The sequence below is a fragment of the Mauremys reevesii genome, linkage group 3 (assembly GCF_016161935.1).
Source record: "Mauremys reevesii isolate NIE-2019 linkage group 3, ASM1616193v1, whole genome shotgun sequence".
In the NCBI taxonomy this organism is placed as follows: Eukaryota; Metazoa; Chordata; order Testudines; family Geoemydidae; genus Mauremys; species Mauremys reevesii.
Window position 1 is genome coordinate 15,898,826 of NC_052625.1, and position 24,275 is coordinate 15,923,100.

The 24,275-nt window shown below is 46.7% G+C and overlaps 1 protein-coding gene and 1 long non-coding RNA gene across 2 annotated transcripts; one reads left to right on the forward strand and one right to left on the reverse strand.

The window, feature by feature from the left end:
- Nucleotides 1-4,359: 4,359 nt before the first annotated feature.
- Nucleotides 4,360-16,830, reverse strand: LOC120401791. Its single transcript, XR_005596731.1, has 3 exons — nucleotides 16,688-16,830; nucleotides 11,001-11,153; nucleotides 4,360-5,461 (listed from the first exon to the last, which is right to left on the reverse strand). It is a non-coding gene; the product is annotated as an uncharacterized LOC120401791 (long non-coding RNA).
- On the forward strand, nucleotides 16,346-23,786 carry LGALSL (galectin like). Its single transcript, XM_039532034.1, has 5 exons — nucleotides 16,346-16,759; nucleotides 17,444-17,515; nucleotides 17,636-17,724; nucleotides 18,150-18,327; nucleotides 20,935-23,786. The coding sequence occupies exons 1-5, from the start codon at nucleotides 16,448-16,450 to the stop codon at nucleotides 21,076-21,078; spliced, it is 795 nt and encodes a 264-aa protein (XP_039387968.1). The 5' UTR covers nucleotides 16,346-16,447; the 3' UTR covers nucleotides 21,079-23,786.
- Nucleotides 23,787-24,275: the final 489 nt, after the last annotated feature.

Genomic DNA, 24,275 nt, shown 5'->3' on the forward strand with positions numbered 1-24,275 from the left:
TGGGAGGATGGTTACAGATTCCCCTGCTGCATGGCTCTGTGGTCCGGGACAAGGACCACTGCATAAGTTCTGTAACCGCCTCCCCATGCACAAAGTCACACCCCCCCCCCACACAGAACATGGAAAACACCTCCCAGACCGACCAGGGTGCCTAATGACTGCACTGTGTGTGTGACCTGCTGTTGATCCTGCCCCTGTGTCTGTACCTGTAAAAGGTGACTGTCCTAATGCATTAACAACCCCCAGACAGGACAGTCTTCTAAAAAAAAAAAAAAATAAATATAAATATAAACAAACTACTTTTAATAATCAACTACACAGTTAGGGGATGAAACTGGGATTGGAAGGACTTCTCAACATTTAGGGAATGAGAGCCTTCTTGTATTTGTGCACTCTGCAGGGGTGCAGTGACAGTTTTCACGCCCCTGTCACCCCTCCTTCTTGTTACTTTGGGTGAGGGGGTTAGGGACTTTGTGCGGTTGCAGATACAGTGCAGGGGCTCTGTCCTCCTGCCTGAGAACATCCACAAGGAGCCAGACGTGTCAAATTTTCCTGGGCATTTCCTGTATGGCTGGTCAGAACATCCAAGCTCGGACTGCTGTCCAGAGCGTCAACAGAGTGGTGCACTGTGGATAGCTCCCGAGCTACTAAGGTCAATTTCTGTCGCTTCCTGGTGTGGATGGGTGCACAGTTAAGTCGAATTAATGCTGCTAAATTTGACATAAACTCCTAGTGTAGACCAGGCCTGAGAACAGTCTAGATCCATCCTCTTTGGAACCCCCTTTCAGGTAGTTGAAAGCAGCTATCAAATCCCCCCTCATTCTTCTCTTCTGCAGGCTAAACAATCTCAGTTCCCTCAGCCTCTCCTCATAAGTCATGTGCTCCAGCCCCCTAATCATTTTTGTTGCCCTCCGTTGGACTCTCTCCAATTTATCCACATCCTTCTTGTAGTGTGGGGCCCAAAACTGGACACAGTACTCCAAATGAGGCCTCACCAGTGCTGAATAGAGGGGAATGATCACATCCCTCGATCTGGAAATGCCCCCCCTTATACAACCCAAAATGCCATTAGCCTTCTTGGCAACAAGGGCACACTGTTGACTCATATTCAGCGGTCCCTTTCTGCAGAACTGCTGCCCAGCCATTCGGTCCCTAGTCTATAGCAGTGCATGGGATTCTTCCGTCCTAAATGCAGGACTCTGCACTTGTCCTTGTTGAACCTCATCATATTTCTTTTGGCCCAATCCTCTAATTTGTCTAGGTCCCTCTGTATCCTATCCCTACCCTCCAGCGTATCAACCACTCCTCCCAGTTTAGTGTCATCTGCAAACTTGCTAAGGGTGCAGTCCACACCATCCTCCAGATCGTTAATGAAGATATTGAACCTCCATTTGATACCGGCTGCCAACTAGACATGGAACCATTGATCACTACCCGTTGAGCCCGACCATCTAGCCAGTTTTCTATCCACCTTACCGTCCATTCATCCAGCCCAGACTTCTTTAACTTGCTGCAGAATACTGTGTGGAGACTGTATCAAAAGCTTTGTAAAGTCCAGAAATAGCACATCCACTGCTTTCCTCATCCACAGAGCCGGTTATCTCATCATAGAAGGCAATTAGGTTAGTCAGGCATGACTTGCCCTTGGTGAATCCATGCTGACTGTTCCTGATCACTTTCCCCTCCTTTAAGTGGTTCAGGATTGATTCCTTGAGGACCTGTTCCATGATTTTTCCAGGGACTGAGGTGAGACTGACTGGCCTGTAGTTCCCTGGATCTTCCTTCTTCCCTTTTTTAAAGATGGGCACTACATTAGCTTTTTCCAGTCATCCGGGACCTCCCCGATTGATCCGGACCTCCCCCGGTGCCATTTTCAAAGATAATGGCCAATGGCTCTGCAATCTCATCGGCCAACTCCTTTAGCACCCTCGGATGCAGCGCATCCGGCCCCATGGACTTGTGCTCATCCAGCTTTTCTAAATAATCCCGAACTACTTCTTTCTCCACAGAGAGCTGGTCACCTCCTCCCCATACCGTGCTGCAGAGTGTAGCTGTCTGGGAGCTGACCTTGTCTGTGAAGACAGAGGCAAAAAAAGCATTGAGTACACTAGCTTTCTCCACATCCTCTGTCACTAGGTTCCCTCCCTCATTCAGCAAGGGGCCCACACTTTCCTTGACTTTCTTCTTGTTGCTAACATACCTGAAGAAACCCTTCTTGTTACTCCTAACATCTCCGGCTAGCTGCAACTCCAAGTGTGATTTGGCCTTCCTAATTTCACTCCTGCATGCCTGAGTCTTCCATGACTCAGTGAAATTGTTACTGTGCCTTCACTCCTGCTAGCCTTGCAGATCCTAGGAAGATAAGAGAAGCAGTGGGTTTGCACAGCTGCAACTGAAGGTAGAATTTGCCCTACAGAACCTTTATTACTGATGATGATGTGCAAGATGTAAAGACCCAGCTTGACTCCCAGATTCCAGGTTGAATTTGCAGGGCTGGCCATCACAGGGAAAAAAGCACATTGGCACTGGAGTCTCTGAGACAATAAACATGGAATCCCAGGATGTTATTTCTGTGCTCATTTTTCAGAGCAGAACCACACTTAGGCCAGGGCTTGTATCTGAGCACTATGATGCATTGTCAACAGGAACGGTGATCAACAGAGGCCGTAGTGGTGGCCTGTAAAGCGGAGGAGGAGGTTAAAAGTTGGGAGGAATTTTCAGATGCATCAAAGTGAGTGGAGAACAAGGCCCAGCTTCAGACTCCAGCTGAGTTTCCGTCCACTCTAGACAAAGCCCCCCTAGCTGTGAAGCATCGCACATTTTTCAGTTGCAACCTCCGGAGCCATTTAAAGGTTTGAAGGGTGAGGAAGAATTAAAATGAGGAATTGGTGGAGCTCCATATTTTTGTATTATGCACAAAGGCCACAAAATGTAACTAAAAACCTGACAAACATTTTTAAAAGGCCTCGTTGTCCGAAATAGCACAACAACAAATAACCCAGCTTCCAGTATCTATTAATAAAATAACCACCCGCCCAGCTAAAGCTCAATGGTAACAAAAAAGTACTGAGGCTTGTTCAGGAAGATGTCACTAGACATGGACCTGAAAAGCCCTGAACGGTGGGGAAATTCACAGCCAGATGCAGCTCCAAACCTCACAGCTGGAGCCTAGCTCCAGATGCCATAAATATGCACTATTTATTGGTGAGGAGAAGATTCTACACACATGGGTCTTCAATGGAGAAGCGGCTACAATACCCTTGAGCTTATGTTGGGGGGCTGCCAGGAGCTTCAGTCCTGCCATTTCCAATTATTGTAAAGGAACACAGAAAGCAACAGGTTGTCTCCCTCAGGCAGAGTGGTCCTAGAGTAATTTATGATGTCCATATTGAGAAGTACAAGGACCTTTTTGTGCACACTCATTAGACAAAAGGCAGCCAATGAGAGTTGTGGAGCATGGGCTTCACTGACACTCATGGGCAAAAGCTTGTTAGCAGGCATGCTTCCAAGTGCTACAGTAGCTGCAATGCAACTGCCAAGCCCAGGCATTCAAAATTCATGAGTCAGGCCACAAAAATTTATGAGATTGGCTTAAAAATCATGGAAAAAAAGAGAGTTCTTTTTATTTGCCTTCTGGTTTCTGTGCCATTCAGGAGTCACATTTTCAAGCTTTTCTCCACACCTATGAGGGCCAAAAACTGACATTAAAATATAAAAGCTGAGAGTCTCGTGAAATAACATGACTCCAGGAGATGAGGCTTAAGAAAAGAGCTCAAATACCATGAGACTAATGATAAAATCGTGAGAGATGGCAACACAGTGTTTTTCAAAGTAAGCCCCAAATAAAACACAGTACAATAAATCTGCCTTGAGGGCACAACGACATGGTCCACCACCTATGGATCTCCTGATTCCTATCAGATCTTTGCAACTATCACTTCTGCCCACCCTATGCATTTGGAAGTTATGGATGTGGCTGCGGGAGGACTTTGAAGATCCAAAAGCCTCCTGCCCATGACTGTTATTCAACCAATAGCTAATCCCATATCTGACTTACATTTATGCACATGTTCTCAGTAAAAGGTGCCTTCTTCTATTTATCAAACACGCTGCAGGATCTATAAATATTCTGCAATACAAATGGACACCAAAGAGTATCCTAACTGGGGATTAACAGTGTGTGTGGTTAAATGACTCATTCATCTGACCCATCTCTTCATATAGGAGTTTGTTTGGTCCCAGTCAGTGAGAGCTTCGGAGGGCTGATTTCTCCACCACGCACACATGAGGAAAATGTGAACCACGAGGCGATACTCATACCAAAACATTTCAGTGAGCAACAAGAAAAGGTTCATAGCGTGAAATAAATGATCCTTTTAATCTGAAATTATAAAACACTTTGTATAAATAATATGTCAGCCAATGATGAAAAACAAACAGCTGGTGCTGGGGTGGATCCTGGACTCCTTCATCAGTCTGTCAGAAAGGAACACAATTAACGCACGACAATACACAGCCATGTTAAATACCGTCCTGTTCTGTTTGTTCTGCTGCTCCGTCAATTGCATTGCTTGGGGTGAGTGTGGGAGGGTGTGTCTATGAACACACCAAATGGTATGTGATGTGTGGAGAGGTCACTTACCCAATTCACCTCAACCATGACACGCAGAAGGGAGAGGCTAGGGAACCCAGCACTGTCCTGAGGAAGAGTAGTTCCACTCACATCCAAGCTCTTACAATGCTGCCTACATTTATACACAACGTTTATCTAAGCAAACAGCGTTTTCTCTGAAGCTGCTGGTACTGGACACTGTAGGAGACAGGCTGGACCATGGGCCTGACTGCAATTCATATTGGGTGTGCCTCATTATCATCCAGCTTTACACCTTGGAAGTAAATTCAACTAAATTGAATGAAGGCCACTTTAATTCTGAATGACAGTATCCACATGGGGATTTAATGCAGTTTAACTAATCCACTGTAAATTCACACCTTTAGTTAATGCAGATTAACTTTCCTGAGTATCCCCTGTAAACAAACCCTAATATAACAGCAACAGCAGTGAAGGGAAAGGAGAATCAGGCCCCGTATAACACTACACCAGGATTGCTCATTCCAGTACACTCCACTGAGGTACCAGTACAACAGGAAAAACCCAAGGCAATGAGCTAGGTTCCGGGCCCCTTCAGCAGCACACATTCTCCTTCTGTAGCAACATCTTGATGCTATTCAGCTCCAGTGGAAAGCAGAAATGTTGAGGCCACTTTACAACAATGTACTGTCCCCCACACACACCACCACCCCTCCATCACCTCCTGTGTCGTGAATAAGAACTGAAGGCAAATTTTCTGCTCAATAATGATATAAATGCGTATCGTTTTGATGTCTTCCATACCTATCATACCAGTACTCAGTGGGTTCTCCATCTCCTGAAGTCTTCAAATCAAGACTGGATGCCTTTCTGAAAGATATGCTTTAGTCAAACACAAGTTGTTGGGTTCAGTACAGGAGTAAGTGAACGAAATGATATGGCCTGTGTTATACAGCAAATCAGACTAGATGATCTAATTATAATCTACAGTAGCTACAACAGACCAGAAACCCTATCAAAAAGGAACTTTGGACTTTTTGTAATCATAAGAACAGCCTTACTGGGTCAGACCAAAGGTCCATCTAGCCCAGTATTCTGTCTTCCGACAGTGGCCAATGCCAGGTGCCCCAAAGGTAATGAACAGAACAGGTAATCATCAAGTGATCCATTCTCTGTCTCCCATTCCCAGCTTCTGGCAAATAGAGGCTAGGAACACCATCCCTCCCCATCCTGGCTATTAGCCATTGGGATGGACATATCCTCCATGAACTTATCTAGTTCTTTTTTGAACCCTGTTATAGTCTTGGCCTTCACAACATCCTCTGGCAATGAGTTCCACAGGTTGACTGTGCGTTGTGTGAAGATCCAAGCAAGAAGTTTTCACTGACCATTGTGAACACAGCAAATGCATCACGAATGGATGCTGACTCAGTAGCTCATTAGAAATAAATCTCTTACTTACCCATGCCACATTGCATACTCAGGTACTCTCCTGTTCATCCTAATACATGAAAGTCTATTACAGCCCAAGCCCCTGAGGGAGATGCAATATCTTCCACTCTTCTCTCAAAGCCAGTTGCTGCCCTTCCTTAATTATCCCACTGTTTTGGAGTGTATGTGGGTAGATGAATGAGTAATGACAGGCGTTAGCCTCAGCTGGCAATAAGGACATCCCATGAGATCCAAATGCATGACAGGTGGCAACAGCCTCCTCAATAAGTACTGTGCAAGAGGACAGCTTCAGTATTGGAGCAGCACTTTGACGGGTGCATAAGAACTGGTGGGGGTTTGCACTGCCATGGTAGGGCCTAGAGACGGTTGTGTCCTCTAGGGACTGTGACGACTTTCTGCATACAGGTGTGATAGGCATTTTCCTGTGGTTGCAGATCACTTGAGACGTCTCAATAGACTTATGCGTAGTACTGGGGAGGAGCTGGTAGCCATGGTACATGTAGGTACCAGTGACATAGGGAGCGAGGTCCTGGAGGCCAAATTTACGTTGGTAGGTAAGAGACTGAAGTCCAGGATCTCCATAGTAGCATTCTCTGAAATGCTTCCAGTTCCATGCGCAGGGCCAGTTAGACAGGCAGAACTGCAGGGTCTCAATGCATGGATGAGACAATGTTGTAGGAAGAAGGGGGTTAGATTTATTAGGAACTGGGGAAACTTTTGGGAAAGGGGGAGCCTATACAGGAAGGATGGGCTCCACTTAAACCAAAATGGAACCAGATTGCTGGCACTTACAATTAAAATGGTCAGAGAGCAGTTTTTAAACTAAGGGCTGGGGGAAAGCCAACAGGTGCGGAGGAGCATGTACTTCGGACAGAGACATCCCTTAGGGGAGAATCTATTAATGGAGATTCTCTATGTCCTAGTACGGAGGAGAGGATGGAAGATGATAAAATACAGGTAGGATCTGATGAGAAACAGTCAAATGAAAAAGAGTCCTATTCAATTACATCATGTAATGGCAGACAGCTAAAAAGTGACAAGTTTTTAAAGTGCTTATATACAAATGTTAGAAGTCTAAATAATAAGATGGGTGAGCTAGAATGTCTCGTATTAAATGAGGATATTGATATAATAGGCTTCACAGAAACTTGATGGAATGAGGATAATCAATGGGACACAGTAATACCAGGGTACAAAATATACTGGAAGGATGGAAGAAATCGTGCTGGTTGGGGAGTGGCACTATATGTGAAAGATATCGTAGAATCAAATGAAGTAAAATCTTAAATGAGCCAAGCTGTACCATAGCAACTCTATGGATAGTAATTCCATTCTCTAATCATAAGAATATAGCAGTAGGGATATATTACTGACTACCTGACCAGGATGCTGATAGTGACTGTGAAATGCTCAGGGAGTTTAGAGAGGCTATCAAAATAAAAAACACAATAATAATGGGAGATTTTAACTATCCCCATATTGACTGGGTACATGTCACCTCAGGATGGGATGCAGAGATAAGGTTTCTTGACACCTTAAATGACTGCTTCTTGGAGCAGCTAGCCCCAGAACTCAAAAGAGGAGAAGCAATTCTTGATTTAGTCCTAAGTGAAGCACAGGATCTGGTCCAAGGGATGAATATAGCTAGACCGCTTGGTAACAGTGACCATAATATAATTAAATTTAACATCCCTGTGGTGAGGAAAACACCACAGCAGACCAACACTGTAGCATTTAATTTCAGAAAGGAGGACTACACAAAAATGAGGAGGTTAGTTAAACAGAAATTAAAAGGTACGGTGCCAAAAGTGAAATCCCTGCAAGCTGCATGGAAAGTTTTTAAAGACACCATAATAGAGGCAGAACTTAAATGTACACCCCAATTAATAAAACATAGTAAGAGAACCAAAAAAGTGCTACTGTGGCTAAACAACAAAGTAAAAGAAGCACTGAGAGGCAAAAAGGCATCCTTTAAAAAGTAGAAATTAAATCTTAATGAGGAAAATAGAAAAGAGCATAAACTCTGGCAAATGAAGTGTAAAAATATAATTAGGAAGGCCAAAAAAGAATATGAAGAACAGCTAGTCAAACACTCAAAAAGTAATAGCAAAAAAATTATTAAGTATATCAGAAGCAGGAAGCCTGCTAAACAACCAGTGGGGCCACTGAATGATCGAGATGCTAAAGGAGCACTCAAAGACAATAAGGCCATTGCGGAGAAACAAAATGAATTATTTGCATTCATCTTCACGGCTGAGGATGTGAGCGAGATTCCCACACCTGAGCCATTCCTTTTAGGTGACAAATCTGAGGAACTGTCCCAGATTGAGGTGTCATTAGACGAGGTTTTGGAACAAATTGATAAACTAAACAGTAATAAGTCACCCAAGAGTTCTGAAGGAATTCAAATGGGAAATTGCAGAACTACTACTGTAATTTAAATCAGCTTCTGTACCAAATGACTGGAGGATAGCTACTGTGATGCCAATTTTTAAAAAGGGCTCCAGAGAAATTACAGGCCGGTGAGCCTGACTTCAGTACCGGGAAAACTGGTTGAAACTATAGTAAAAAACAAAATTTTCAGACACGTAGATGAACGCAATTTGTTGGGGAAGAGTCAACATGGTTTTTGTACAGGGCCGCCGGGGCAAAGAGGGGCATTTTGCCCCAGCCCCCAGCCCCAGGGGCCCCCCCAGTTTTTTTTTCCCCTGGGGCGGGGGGTCCCACACTCGCGGGGGCCCAAAACGGCGGGGCGGGCGGCGCGCAGGAGCTTTCGGTCTCCCGGGCGGGGGGGGGGCGGCCCGGGGGGGCGCGGCGGGACCCCGCCGCCGAGACCGGGGACCGAGAGCCGGGCAGCGGCCGGGGCAGCGGGTCGGCGGCAGGGGCGGGGGCCTCGGCTTTCGACCCACCGCTTCCGCGGCCCGACCGGCCCGCGAAGCGGCGCCGGCGCGCCGGCCCCGCCCGCGCGCTGCGCGCGGCGGGCGGGTCCGCGCGGGCGGTAATTCGGTGGGCCGGGGGGCGGGCGGCGCGCGGCGCCGGTCGCGGGGCCCCCCAGGGCCCGCCCCCCCCGGCGAAGCCCCCCCCCCCCCGGCCGCCCTTTTGTAAAGGGAAATCATGCCTCATCAATCTACTAGAATTCTTTGAGGGGGTCAAGAAGCATGTGGACAAGGGGGATCCAGCAGATATATTGTACTGAGATTTTCAGAAAGCCTTCAACAAGGTCCCTCACCAAAGGCTCTTAAGCAAAGTAAGCTATCATGGGATAAGAGGGAAGGTCCTCTCATTGATCGGTAACTGGTTAAAAGATAGGTAACAAAGGGTAGGAATAAATGGTCAGTTTTGTTCTGGCACCATTCCTATTCAACATATTCATAAATGATCTGGAAAAAGGGCTAAACAGGGAGGTGGCAAAATTTGCAGATGATACAAAAATACTCAAGATAGTTAAGTCCCAGGCAGACTGTGAGACACTACAAAAGGATCTCACAAAACTAGGTGACTGGGCAACAAAATGGCAGATGAAATTCAATGTTGATAAATGAAAAGTAATGCACATTGGAAAACATAATCCCAACTATACATATAAAATGATGGGGTCTAAATTACCACTCAAGAAAGATCTTGGAATCATTGTGGATAGTTCTCTGAAAACATCCACTCAATGTACAACCGCAGTCAAAAAAGCAAACAGAATGTTGGGAATCATTAAGAAAGGGACAGATAAGAAGACAGAAAACATCTATATAAATCCATGGTACGCCCACATCTTGAATACTGCATGCAGATGTGGTCGTCCCATCTCAAAAAATATATATTGGAATTGGAAAAGGTTCAGAAAAGGGCAACAAAAATGATTAGGGGTATGGAACGACTGCCATATGAGGAGAGATTAATAAAACTGGAACTTTTCATCTTGGAAAAGAGATGACTAAGGGGGGATATGACTGAGGTCTATAAATTCATGACTGGTGTGGAGAAAGTAAATAAGGAAGTGTTATTTACTCTCTCTCATAACACAAGAACTAGGGGTGACCAAATGAAATTAATAGGCAGCAGGTTTAAAACAAACAAAAGGAAGTATTTTTTCACACAACACACAGTTGGTCTGTGGAACTCTTTGCTAGAGGGTATTGTGAAGGCCAAGACTATAACAGGGTTCAAAAAGGAACTAGATAAATTCCTGGAGGATAGGTTTATCAATGGCTATTAGCCAGGAAGGGCAGGGATGATGTCCCTAGCCTCTGTTTGCCAGAAGCTGGAAATGGGCAACAGGGGATGGATTACTTGATGATTACCTGTTCTGTTCATTCCCTTTGGTATACCTGGCATTGGCCATTGTCAGAAGACAGGATACTGGGCTAAATGGACCATTGGTCTGACCCAGTATGGCCATTCTTATGGTGCAGCCAGGATTAATGGAAATATATTTTCCCCAGCAATGATCACCACATAGTATGGAAAAGTTGGGACCCATATCCTCTAGGAAAAGCCAGTCTTGGCATGACATCCTGCATTATTAGAAGGCAAGACCAAAGACTCATCGCCAACAAACCCCTCCCACTTTTGGAAGTCTAGCACTGCTAGCACTATGGACTCCTTGTACATCCTGCGCACAGGAGCTGGGACTGGTCCCAATCCGTGCACAAAGAGAAAGGAAAGTACCTTTTACTCTTCCCCCAACTGGCACACCAGCACAGACAAATTACACAGAATTATAGACGGTCTGTCAAACCTCCATCAGTAGCAGGTTCCAGCCCCATATGATTTACAACGGCTGAGTTACAAAGCTGGGGATGAAAAGCCAGGGACCCTGACAGATGTATAATGATACCGTGAGAGCCTTACTGTCATTCTTCTGAACTCGTTCACATGCAAAACATGATTAAAAGATTTGGCTCCAGTCAGTTTGCTTATATGAATAGAACTTGTTGCTATACTTTCTCCTGCATCTGCTTACTCATTGCTCAGGCACTCCAGGTTGCTACTAAATATGGACCCTAGTTCCTTTCCACCCTGAAACCAGGCGAAGCTTCCATGAAACCGGCAAACACCTCACATCTTGACAGCAATTTCATAAACCCACGGCGGCAAGACCAGTCAGTCTATAAACCTGTAAATGAACACAGCCATGTCAGATGTAATGAGGTGAGAAACGCAGGGTAATTATGCCACACCAAAACTGTAATCACGCTGCATTCCTTTTCAGTGAAGGATAACTAAAAATGAGATACACCTCTTGAAATCCCCCAGGGGAGTAGCACTTGAGATGTGCGGGGTTTACAGGCCCCCAGCAATGGCCTTGTTGCCTGGGTGAAGGGATGAGAAATGTTCCTCAGTTTTGTTCCCACCATACCACTTCCTGCCTGGCTTTCATGCCTACTGGTGAAGGAGGATTCAATACTCACTTCTCCGTGCAGTGGCTAGTTTGGGGCCACATACCACTCACCTAGCCCCCGGTTTGCAGTCAGGTTTGCGAGGTCAGACCCTTGTGTCTGCGCAGAGCTTCACTGACTCCAGTGGAGCTGCACACAGTCACAAGGGTCTGTCCACACATATCTGCCAGGGTCCTTTTCCGCAGAGGAGTTAATGGAGCTGCTCATGTAAGGGGAGCAGACTCGGCTCAGAGTTCTCTTTACTGAGGAACATTGTGGGCTCGACTGCAGTGTCTGCATCACAGCCCTGTGTAGAGGGGGAGCTACATGATTCCAGAATGAGCTGCAGGGAGGTCATTTCTCAAGCAACCACGCTGGACTGTAGGACTTTTTTGTGTGCACAAGTGGATCACAAGCCTGGAGCATATAGCTTCTCTGCTGGGCCAGCTACAACGGCTGGTGTAGAGGGTGAGGCTAAGCCAGAATCCTGCCTCCTCCCTGCTCCCTCTGGTGTCTTGCTACCCAGAGGGAGGAACAGGAGCGAACCTTCCCTCAGCAGCGGAAGGGGGTGAGATTTTCGTGTGGCTCCCTCACCTGGCACAGTCCCACGCTGGCCCTGTGTGTAGCATGAAGCATGCCTTTCAGAGTTCACATGGGCCACTGTGTAGGGGAGGAGAACGTGGGACAGAAAGCAAAAGGCACAGACTGTCGTGTCCTTTCCTTCCACCTAAAAACGTAAGGAATTTGCTCCTTCATTACCACAGTGCACGTTGTTTAAACCAAATCCTTCCAGGCCCGAGAGAACAAATGCGACATTTATTCTAACTTCTGTAAACAAGCCAAAACAAATGTAGCGCAAAGAAGCTAGAGGGGCCACATTTTTATTATTTAATTATACAGGAATGAAAGATTTAATTTATTTTTTTTTAAAGTTGTAATAATGACCATACTTCCTGCTAGAGCTGACCTCTTTCAACGTTTGGCCTGAAGGATTTGCCTATATGATTTTAAGTCAGCTACCTCAAATCTTTTTTAAAGGGTTTCCCTCTACAAGGGGGGGGGGGGCTTCCTCTACAATGGGAGCAAGATGGAAGGAGGTGAAATATTCCACAGAAGAGCTCCTCATGCACAGTGTATTGCTGAATACGAGTCCCTGCTCCGTTAAACAAAATTAAAACCCTCAGAGCAAATTCTGCTCTTAGTTAGACTGGTACAAACCCTAACGGAGTCAGTGTGGCTGCATCAGCATAACAGAGCACAGACTGGCGTCATAGATGGACTGACAAAACCATAAAACTACCTCCCACTTAGAAAATCCTCTTTGTGATTATCTTCTGATTATTCAAATGCACTAAACTTACCACAAAGCCAATAATTTTTAATATATGATGGCACCATGTTACTGAACTGTTTATGAGTTCAATTTCCTAACATGATTTGAGGAAAGTGTTTTTCCAAGCGGTCAATGCCCATATCTGAACAAACCGGCCCAGATTTGCTCCTGCACTGAGATTTGGCCCGTTATGACTTCCTGATTCTTTACCCCAATTTGTGCCAGCCCCACTCAGGAAACCGTGAGTATGAAGTTCAGCAGTGCTGAGTGCCTGCTGTTGACTGCAGGTGCTAAGGATGTCTGAAAATCAAGCCCAAGATGTCTGAAACTGGGCATTCAGAAAGTAAAGCACTCCCAAATCATCAGCCATTATTGAAAAATTTGGTTCAATAATTTAATATTTTCACAACATTTGCTTGTGCCGAACAGAATCTTGATATCCTGATGTGAATGAAGATTTAGACAGAGTGAATATTATTATCCAGCCACTTTATTTCCTAGGTGCCTCTCATTACGGTATCTAAAACCCAGATAATAGTACAACTACGTGCTCACTCAGCACTTCACAAACTGCAACCAATTAATCTTAATAACACCTTTGTGAGGAGGAGAGGGAGGTAAGTGCTATCAACCCAGTTTTATGATGGGAAAGCTGAAGCATAGAGAAGTGAAGTGACTTGCCCAAGGCCACAAAGCACAGCAAGAATCAGAAGTCAGGTCTCCTGATCCCAAGTCAGGCACTCTGAGACCATGATAATGGGAGTGGCATAAGAACCTGAACAGAACAGGAAAAAGTCCCATCCTCAGCCCACTATACCACGCTGCTCATTATGGTCCCTGCAGAAATTATGTTCATCTGTCCACATCCATGTCACCAAATCCTAGCAGCGGGGGCGGGGGGGGGGCTCTTTAAATCCCAGTAGAACACTGAGCTCATGATTAATGCAGTTACCACACTGTCCCAAATAGAAAATCAATCATTCTATGATAAATACAGTGAATTCTAACAGTCACAAGGCACTAAGAGCTGTGATTTCCTTAGTCAGAGGTGGCTTTGTAATTCGCTCATTCACACGGGTGCAGCATCATTAAGGTGTCCTTGACTTCAGCAGATTTGTACTAGTGTAACTGAGAGCAGAATGGGTTCAAGAGATTTTATTTTGTGGAGCTAGGATTCCCTATTGCACCACCTTCTGTAAGCAAGAACTCTCCACGTGAGTAGGTGTTAGCTAGGGTTTGGGCCTCTGTAATGAGCAATAAACACCCTATTGATTCACTCAGTTAGCTTATGTCATTAGCAAGTTTGTAGGGAAGAATTCAAAACACTTGCTATATGACATGGGCAAGAGACTACTAATATATAGGTATATATTACCTAATACCTTGTAGCATCAAATACATACTGAGGGCCTGATTCTGCAGATCTCATTACCATTCAATGAGAGTTTTGCTTCAGTAAGATCTGAAAGATCAGGCCCTTAATATATGAAATTACTTAAAGCCATTGACTGTAAAATGTAAATAAATGTAGCAATACACATTTGTTTTTCAGGGATGCACCTTTACATAGACACAGTGGATCTCAGACTAACTCTGAATCAAGTAGAAAAATACCACCCCCCAAAAATCAGTAACAAAGAAAATAAACGTAAACAAAATAAACGTAAATCTGTATCAGAAAAAGGCCTAATGTACTTACCTGTAGGAGTGTCAAAACCAGTTCTTGCTCCCACTAAAGTCAACGGCTTAAACTCTGACTTCCATGGAAGCAAGACTGGTGCCAAAAATGTGGGATGGGAAAAAAGGCAGGGAGGTGTCTGTCACCTCCATTACAATATCCCTCTCTGCAGAAACAGATATTTAGAGGGCCAGGGTTCTGCCCCTGGACAGGGAGTGGGACCATTAGAAGTGTCTGATGACTCCGTGACCTCCTTTCTTTCCCCACCCCAAGCCACTCAACTGTGAAGGCAACAATTTTAAAATAAAATGAATCAAACTGTTCAAACAAAATGAACAGCTCTCCAGCTCAACTGCTCCTGATTTTCAGAAACCTCATCTTCAAATCCCCCTGCCCTGACACCTTGGGAGCTGATTCAGGGCCCAGCTCTAAGTACAAGCAAAGCAAGAAAGAAGCAAGCACTTGGGGTCTTGTTGTCTTCAAAGCTCTACAGCCAGGCACAAAGCCTATCTCCTCCTTCAGCAGCATGACCAGACGGAGAGAGAACAGCTGGTCACTCACCAGAACCTCTTCTGCTAGGGCATGGGGGGGCAAACTACGGTCCGAGGGCCGGATTCGGCCCACCGGCCATTTTAATCCAGCTCCCACTGGGGAGCCGGGTCTGGGGTTTACCCTGCTCCAGCGTTCAAGCCGGGGAGCAGGGTTGTGGGCTGCTCTGCGTGGCTCCCAGAAGCAATGGCATGTCCTCCTTCTGGCTCCTACATGTAAGGGGGCAGCCTGGGGGCTCTGTTCCACACACTGCCCCTGCAGCTCCCATTGGCCGGGAACCGCAGCCAATGGGAGCTGCAGGGGCAGCGCCTGTGGACAGGGCAACGCCCAACAGAGCCACCTGGCCGCGCCTCTGCATAGGAGCCAAAGGGGGGAGATGCCATTGCTTCCAGGAGCCGCTTGAGGTAAGCGCAGCCTGGAGCCTGCATCCCTGAGCCCCTCCCGCACCCCAATCCCTTACCCCAGCCCAGAGCACCCTCTTGCACCCCAAACCCCTCATCCTCAACCCCACCCCAGAGCCTGTACCCCCAGCCAGAGCACTCACCCACTCCCGCATCCCAACCCCCTGCCCCAGCCCTGAGCCCCCTCCTGCCCTCCAAACCCCTCAGTCTCAGCCTGGAGCACCCTCCTACACCCCAAACCCCTCATCCCCACCCCCAGCCCAGAGTCTACACCCCCAGAGTCCTCACTCCCTCCTGCACCCCAATATCGTGACCATTCATGGCCAGCCATACAATTTCTATACCCAGATGTGGTCCTTGGGCCAAAAAGTTTGCCCACCCCTGTGCTAGGGGAACCAGAAAGGGGCAAACTCATGACTCAGTTCACCCTTCTCAGGAAGCTTGGGGTCTAGCAAATGAAAAGCTGGCTCTTGGCGTCTCTCTGGAGCAGAACTCTTGGCAGAGGGGAATATGATGGAAGCAGAGCTGTGTCTAGATCTTAGGGGTGGCAGAAGCCACAACATCTGAATCCCAGCTTTCCAAGACCTCGAAGCTCGAGGGGCATTTGGGTCTGGGCTTTGGATCTGGCCCATTATAAACACAGGGGCTATTTGCAAACGTCTGGTCCAACCCCCGGCTGAGAGAGGTGGCACACAGCAGGTTGGAGGGTGTTTAGATTCGGGGTCTTGGTTTGGGAGAAGCCCAGGTGACAAAGGAGACGTTTCGGGGCCCCCATCCCTGACCGCTGGAGCGTGTGAAATCTAGACCCCCCTCTTCCTAAGGCGCTGAGCCAAGCGCCCCTTCTCCGTGGGACCCTCATCCTAGGCGGGAGGCCTGTGAATCGCCGCCCCCCGGAGTCTGGCGTTGGCTCTCAGCTGCTCGCCTCCCCTTCCCGGTTGGCGGCGCTGCCCCGGCCCCCTCCTCTCCCCGCCTCAAAGGAGCTGCAAGTGGAACACGCTGCAACAGCCTCGCCTCGCCGCGCCGCCACCCGGCCCCTGCCCCGGGCTGCCCACGGCCGGGGCAGGGCTTTATATGCCGCCTGCCTGGCGAGGCGGCGCAGCCTTCGCTGCTGCCACCTCCCCTGCCGCTGCCACTGCGGCGGCCCCAGCCCCAGCCTGCCTGGGTGCACGCGAGCCGGCGGGCTCCGGGTCCAGCGCCGAGCCCCCGCCCCCTCTCCCGGCGGGGTCAGCGCCCAGCCCCGCGCGGAGCAGCGCGTCCGAGCCGCGTCCCGCTCCCTCCCCCCTTCCCGCTCCAGCTGATCCAGCCCCGCACCGGCCGCCGGCGCCTCCACCACTGCACCGATTCAACAAGATGGCGGGATCCGTGGCGAAGAGGGACGCGCTGGTAAGTGGCCCGTTTCCTGCCTGCTGCCGGGGACGACACGGCCCTGCTCCTGGGGCCATGCAGAGCCCCCACCCCCGGGGCTGAGCCGCTGGGCGTCTAGCGCCGCTCCGGGCACCGGCCGCCGCGCCTCCCGCATAGCTGTTAGCAGCACCGGCGGCTGCAGCAGCAGCAACCCCCCCTGCCGTGAATCGGCCCGGCTGGCTGCGGCTTATGGGTGTGTTACGGTCAGGGAGGATGCGGCGGCGGAATGGGGGGCGGCAACTCATCCCCTTGTGTGGATCTCCCCCTCCCCCGCCAGGTGGAAGATACTGGTGTGTCTGTGAATGCTCCTGCATGCAGCTGGACAGTGGTAGGGGCGGGGAGCGGGGTCGGGGGACAGACTGTGCATAGCTAAATATTGCCTGGACTCGACGGCTGGTTTTTGAATTGGAGCCCGAACACTTCCCGGGAAGTTAAGTTAAGAGAAGCACCCTCGGAGAGCAGGAAACACCCTTTGTTTTGCAAAGGAGTTCGGAATATGGACCATATCGAGGAGGCGACTTGAAATTAAATTGGCAAGCGGCAGAGAGACCTCCCCGAGCTGTTATGTGCTGCAAACCGTCCCAGTCGCAGGCAGGCTCGGTCATAAACGCACAGAAGGAGCGGTGGTTTCTCTGTCTCAGTGTGTGTTTGTTTTGTCTTTAGAAAATAGAGGATGGGCATTTAAACAACTCCTTGGGATCGCCAGTGCAAGCAGATGTGTATTTTCCACGGCTGGTAAATGATTTTGACTTGCTACCCCTCCCTTTCCTATAATTGTGCTTGTGGTCTGGATTTGGCCCAGTCTGTCTCCAGCTTGAGGGTTCCTCCCTCTGATTCCCTGCTGTTCTTTTCCAGATCGTCCCATTTTGTGGACACATCAAAGGAGGAATGAGGCCAGGAAAGAAGATCTTAGTTATGGGCATGGTGGATCTCAATCCCGAGAGGTAATAACACAGAAGCAGAGCCTGCTTCTGGTTGGCAGGGCTGCTCCAGTCCTGTCTGCATTTTCCCAACGAAGAGCTCCAAGAAAGTACTATGTTCCCATGACAAGAATTTGCCCGAAAACATCCATCATTTCTGAAGACAGCTATTTTTATCTCAGATTCTAGAGTGCTGATTTCTCCTTTTGACCCATAGAGGGGGGCATTTCTTAAAAGGATCGTTGTTTCCCAACATTTTAAAGGAGGCCACAATTTAATATAAGAGAGTGTATATTGTGTCACAGTCCCTTTCTCAACTTTGGGGACTAGCCATTTCCCATTACCAGGTCAGATTTGCTTGTTGAATAAGCTTAGAAATCAGGCGTGCTGCATTTTGGATTTGTTTGCTTCTTTCTTGCCAAGTGAGAGCAGCTTTATTCCTATTTCAGCTTTGACATCAGTCTGACATGTGGGGAATCAGAAGATCCTCCTGCGGATGTAGCCATTGAACTGAAAGCTGTCTTTACAGACAAACAGTTCCTCAGAAACTCTTGTGTATCTGGCGAATGGGGCGAAGAACAATCATCAATTCCTTACTTTCCATTTATTCCAGACCAGCCATTTAGGGTGAGTACCACCAGCAGAAGAATATACCTCATATTTGACAAGGTGTTACTTGATGCATGTGCATGTGCATGTTCAGAAATCACATTAAGGTACAAGAATTTCTTCTGTTGCGGTAACAACTAACAGACCTAAAGGCATTAAGGTATTGCTCAGCAGTTGTGTGTATTCATGCATATGCTCATTGTAGACATGCAGACTCACCCCTGTGGCGCCTCCTGCTGGTTGTCCTCGGGAATTAGCTTTTTCCAGCCAGGAGCACCCTCTGTGGGCTGGTGATCTGCCTATCCTCTTGGCCCTGTCTCTCTCCCTGGACCCTGGTGCCCTTTTAACTGGGGTGCTGCCCCCTGGCAGTACCCCACCAATCTCGGTCTCCCCTCCCTGGGGAACCCCCAACCCACTATCCCCACTTTGCCTCAATTTTGGCTACTGCCCAGTCTCCATCTAGCCCCCGTTCACTGGGGCAGACTGCACTATCAGCCACTCATCATAGGCAAAGGGGTTTGGACCTGCTGCCTTTGCCTACCCCTGGGCTGCCTTCTGCAACCCCCACTACCTGATGCCTTCTACTAGGCCGCAGCCTGGGGCTTTCCAGGCTGGAGCTCCCCAGCTCCTCTGCCTTTCCCCAGCCCTGCTCCACTCAGGTACCCTGCCCCTAGCTCCCTGCAGCCAGGCCCTTCTCTCTCTACAGACAGAGAGAGACTGTTTGGGCTCCTGGCTCCCAGCCTCTTTATACAGGCCAGCTGTGGCCTGATTGGGGCGTGGCCCAGCTGCGGCTGTTTCCCCAATCAGCCCAGCTTTTAGAGCTGCAGCCCTCTCCAGGGCTGCTTTTAAACCCCTCAGGGCAGAAGCGGGTAACCAACCCGCTACACTCATACTTGCAGCTATAGAATATTTTCCCATACAGGCTATAAAATCATAGTGGACATAGTATTTGTAAGTTTTATAGTTAAAGAGGGCTTTATTCCACCTTGTTGTAACTGTTTGTCCCCAATGGAGTTACTCCAGGGTTGATTGTGTTAATAGATTAAATATATATATATATATATATATATATACACTACTACCTCAATATAACGCCATCTGATAGAACACAAATTTGGATATAACGCAGTAAAGCAGTGCTCCGGGGTGGTGTGGAGCTGCGCACTCCAGTGGGTCAAAGCAAGTTCAATATAACACGGTTTCACCTATAACGTGGTAAGATTTTTTTGGCTCCCAAGGACAGCGTTATATCGATGGTAGAGGGGTGTGTGTGTGTGTGTGCGTGTGTGTATCATTAGTAATTCTGTACCCTGGAGTTAAATCTTATACAATGTAAAGATGTAGCAGTTTGAAAGTGATATCTAAGGAACCATCTTGCACTGGCAGGGAGATGGACTGGATTGACCTAATATACTTTCCCGTCTCTAATTTTTATGATTATATGAAGACATCTTCGCTAATCACGGCCAACAAAGGGTGCCTGTGCACAGGGCCTTGCTCTCAGCAACCTCAAAGTGCACAGAGAAGAAAGGCAGGCAGGCGGTTTTCTCCATGCAGCTAACCCAGAAAACGCCTCACCTCTCTCTCTAGTAATAAAGCCTCTCTGACCCCCATAACAAATCCTCCTAAACCATCCTGCCCTAAGATAATCCTCCTCCAATCCGAAAAGCTAAGTGTCTTCCACACAGGGTAGGCTATGGAAGCATGCTTCAGGCACTGCCTGTCTGATTTTGCACAAGGCCCCAGAAAGCCTGAGGGTGCTTTGTTTGCTCCTATTAACTTTTAAAAATCACGATTAGACCATATCTCGAGGATCTCCAGGGATCTTTGATGGCCAGGATCATATGGACCCACTCTGTGCCCCCAGCAATTTCACATCCCTGCTTCCTGGCAATATGGCTCTGATGGAGCTTAGTTACCGGCGACTCCAGCTAGATTAGGGATTCCCTTAAATGTGAGTAGTCACCATGGACAATGCTGTGCAGAACAGATGATACAGCACTAGGCTACAGCACTTTTTCAAGGTGTCTCCATAGGGCAGTAGGGGGAGATGATGTGCATCCTTCCCTGACCCCAGGCACACCCAGTGTGGTACCATCCTCTACCTGCTCCATCTTAACCAGTCCCTAATTTCTTCCCCTATCATGAATTTCAACACCCAGAGAGTCCTTCGAAGGGAGGGGCAGTGCTGTGGAAGCAACTACCCTTCTTCTGCACAGGAGGGAGTAGAAATCCACACGTGACCTTGGAGGCATCATCTATCCCTCTGTAATTACATGTTACTTAGCATATGGGGCCTGGTTTTTTGCCATTATTCCGAACTGGGAACTCCCATTGAACTCAGTGGAACTTTTGTGTGCAGAACAATAGGACTGGGATCCAATATGCTTCTGACTGTACTACTGTACATCTAGAGTAACCTCAAGGATCTCTGTGAAGTAACTCCAGATCTCTGAGAGTAATGGAAGGCAGAATTTGGCCATGATGCCCTCACTGTTACGTACTTCAGTAATAAAATGGCCAACAGTTATCATGTAAAGAATAATTGAGTGACATTTTGTGCCCTGGGAAATGAAGCACTCCAGTTACCCTGTGAACCTGGTTCATCATTTTTATTTTTTACAGGTTGAAATACTTTGTGAGCACCCACGTTTTAGAGTATTTGTGGATGGACATCAGCTTTTTGATTTTTACCATCGTATTGAAACACTGTCAGCAATTGACACAATAAAGATAAATGGAGATCTTCGTCTTACTAAACTTGGCTGACCTGGTGAAAACTGTAGATTCCAAACTGGCTCAGGTGCCATCTTCTATCTGGAAGATCAGTGACAGCTGCGTTTGGACACAACTATCATAGGCAAGCTTCACTGTTTCTTTCCTGTGTGCAGTAAAGAATATGTTGATGAATTGAACTGATCTTTATCCTACTGAAGAAAGCTGTTGATTTATAGACACTGAGCCATTTTTCTTCAGACTGACTAGCCCCTCCATGCAGGATAATCAAATTAGAATGGATTCAGAAAGATTTACAGTCTTGTCATAAGTTGCAGCAGCTATTAACCTTCTCAGAGAGAGGCAATTTCTGAAACAAGTGCTAAAGCCAGCGATTGATCCACGATTTAAAAAAAAATTTTTTTTTTGCAAATAGTTTCAGCACTGAAGTGGATTAGTGTAGCACAGCACAGCGCCAAATGCTGACATCCTTATCCAGGGCCTGATCCTGTCTCCATTTAAATCAATGGCAAAACTCCCATTGACTTCAGTGGGCCATGACTCATGATCAAACTTTCAGTCCTTCAGTTGAGTGCAATTCTCATTGATTTCTATGAGTTTTGCCGAAGAAAGGGGCAGATCCTCAGCTGATGTTAATCAGCATAGTTCCATTAACTTCAGTGGAATTAGGCTGATTTATGCCAGCGGAAGAGTTCACCCACGGACTGTGCAAAAATTGAGTAAGGGCTTCAGGATTTGGCTTGTATATTTTAGTCAGGGTATTTGTATAGAATGTAGATTGTTACAAGTTTTTGCACAATGGAACGTTAATACAGACTTTGACGCTTACTCGTAGTTTATTTATTTATACTCATCTCTGTATGTATTCTTAGTAAAAATGAACGATTTTACTGACAGTTAAGAACAGCAAAGTATAAGTATTTTGAATGTACAAATGTCTTAGATTCTTTGGGTAAACTTGACATATCAGTATTGAAGCACTACAGGTGTCTTGCTGAATGATTGGTTACATTCTAATTGTGCCCTCTAGACCCAGAAAGGTAGGGGGTCTGCTCGTGTATTCACTATAGACTGTTTTTCAGGACTTTATAACTTTGCTGTAAATGTTAAGTCTGAGCTAAAGCGATTTAAAAAAAAAATCTTATATAGAAGGTTTGTAGGTTTAATTGTGCTTTTTGAAACTTAGCCTGCAGAATTTAATTCTGTTCTCATCCGTTCATAGTGGGCGCTAGCCTTTTGGGGGTAAGTGGGAAATTCTCTGCTCGCATCGAAGGGCAGAATTTGGTCTTTGGTATTAAAATTTTAAATAGTGTGTGGACAGCCAAGTTATTAGCACTTGAAAATCAGCTACTGCACATGAATAACTTTTCCAAAGCTTTTTAAATAATAGGTATAGCTCTCTAAACACTGTAGCTGCTCTACACTACGAATGAACACGGTAACTTTTCATAGTTTCTGTAGGACTTCATACACTTTTCCTTGGATGTACACAGTGGACTACAAGAAGTCTTTTTGAGTTGTTCTAGTCTGTGAAATAAACATTTATTTAGACAATTTATAAAAATGTATTATAGGGACTTTTTAAGACGTATTTTGAAGCCTTTTTTTGTAGTACAACATAAAAAAAAAAAGAAAAAAAGGAAGAATAATCTCTCTGAACTATGTTTTTATTATAAATTTAAGATCTGGTTTAAGCCAACCAAAACTGAAACATCCAGAGTTAAGGCTAGAACACCAATTGTCAGTCAGTTCATTTTGTCCTCACTTTGAGCTAATCTGGCCCTGAATCAGGAAGCCTTAGACAGTGAGCTAAAATTCCAACTATGGCCCTGATCCAGAGCTTATTAAAATCAGTGGGAGTCCTTCTGTTGACTTCACTGGCCTCTGGATGAGGCTCCATATAAGCTAAAACCACAGAGGCGTGATTTGTATCTCACTTACACTAATATAAATGAAAAGCAGCTCTATTAAAGTCTGTGGAGTTTTGCTGATGCAAATGAGATCAGGATTGGGCCCCTAGCCAAACAGTGCAAATTAAAGTTGGAGTTTTAGCCTTATCTTTGAATTTCTGTGATTTCTCCCCTCCCTGCACCCCCTGCCCCTTTAAACCAGAGCCTAAATGTTATTTTCAGGTGATTTTTCTGGTGTGTGACTTTATATGTAAATTGGACTCTGTTTGTACTGCAGGTTGATTCTTGATATGAAATGTTCCTGTCTTGCTTTGTTTTTATCAATTTTACATGATACATAAGTAATGAAATGACTGTGTCATTTTCAAATGTGTTAAGAATGCTGGCCGTGTTTCAGTACAAAAATATATTCTTAAAAATAAAATCCTAGGAAAAGACGCATTTACATGAAACCTCTGGATTATTCCCCAGCTTTGAAACTGTTTACAGTTGCAAGGCAGATGCAGGTAGAAGATACACTAGTAGCCAACTGGTCCAGCATTTTCTCAATCTTGAACATTTAGGGGCAGGCTCTTGGGTGTGGTGCTACTTCTTTGTGCCCTGTCACCAGCAGAATCCAGTCATATTGCTCATGTAACTGGCCCAAGGAGGCTATCGCCGAAGAAAGAACAATCCTCTGCTAGCACAGAGCCAGGGTAGGTGCTCTTATGCCGCTTCCTGTCCCCACTGTTTGCATAGCTGGGGCCCAGAGGCTTGGCTGGGCTGTCACTGTGCTAAGCTGATCTCTGACTGCGTTTTCTGCCCCTTGGGACTGCTTGCAGCTGGTGTAAGTTATAGCAGCCCCCAGACTGCTGTGACCCAGCACTAGCCCTGTACAGAGCAGCAGCAGGACCAGAGAGTGCAAAGGTGAACTTCAAGCACATGCCCCTGCCAGGTGCTCTGTGTGGATCAGCAGACCCCAGGATGTGGCCCATCCAATTCTCCCGCCCTTATGTGGCTCTTAGTGCTGTACCAGTCCCTTATAAGCTGCTGTTTTATGGCTCTCAACTGCATTCAGGTCCCTCTTTACAACATATAATACATTTCTGTCCCGGGAAAAGGCGTATAGGGCCTGATTCCAGTCTTGCCTAGTATAATTCCATTGACTTCAATGGCTAGCCTCCTGATGGACACTGGGATGAGTTTAGAAGCAGGCCCGGAGAGAGGGAAGATCATAAACCTATTTCTAGTATGTTTGGACTTAGCTTAACATAAAGATCTGCAGCCTTTGATGCTGAGGAAACCTGCAGAAAGCCCCAGTTACAGCTTCCATGCCCATTA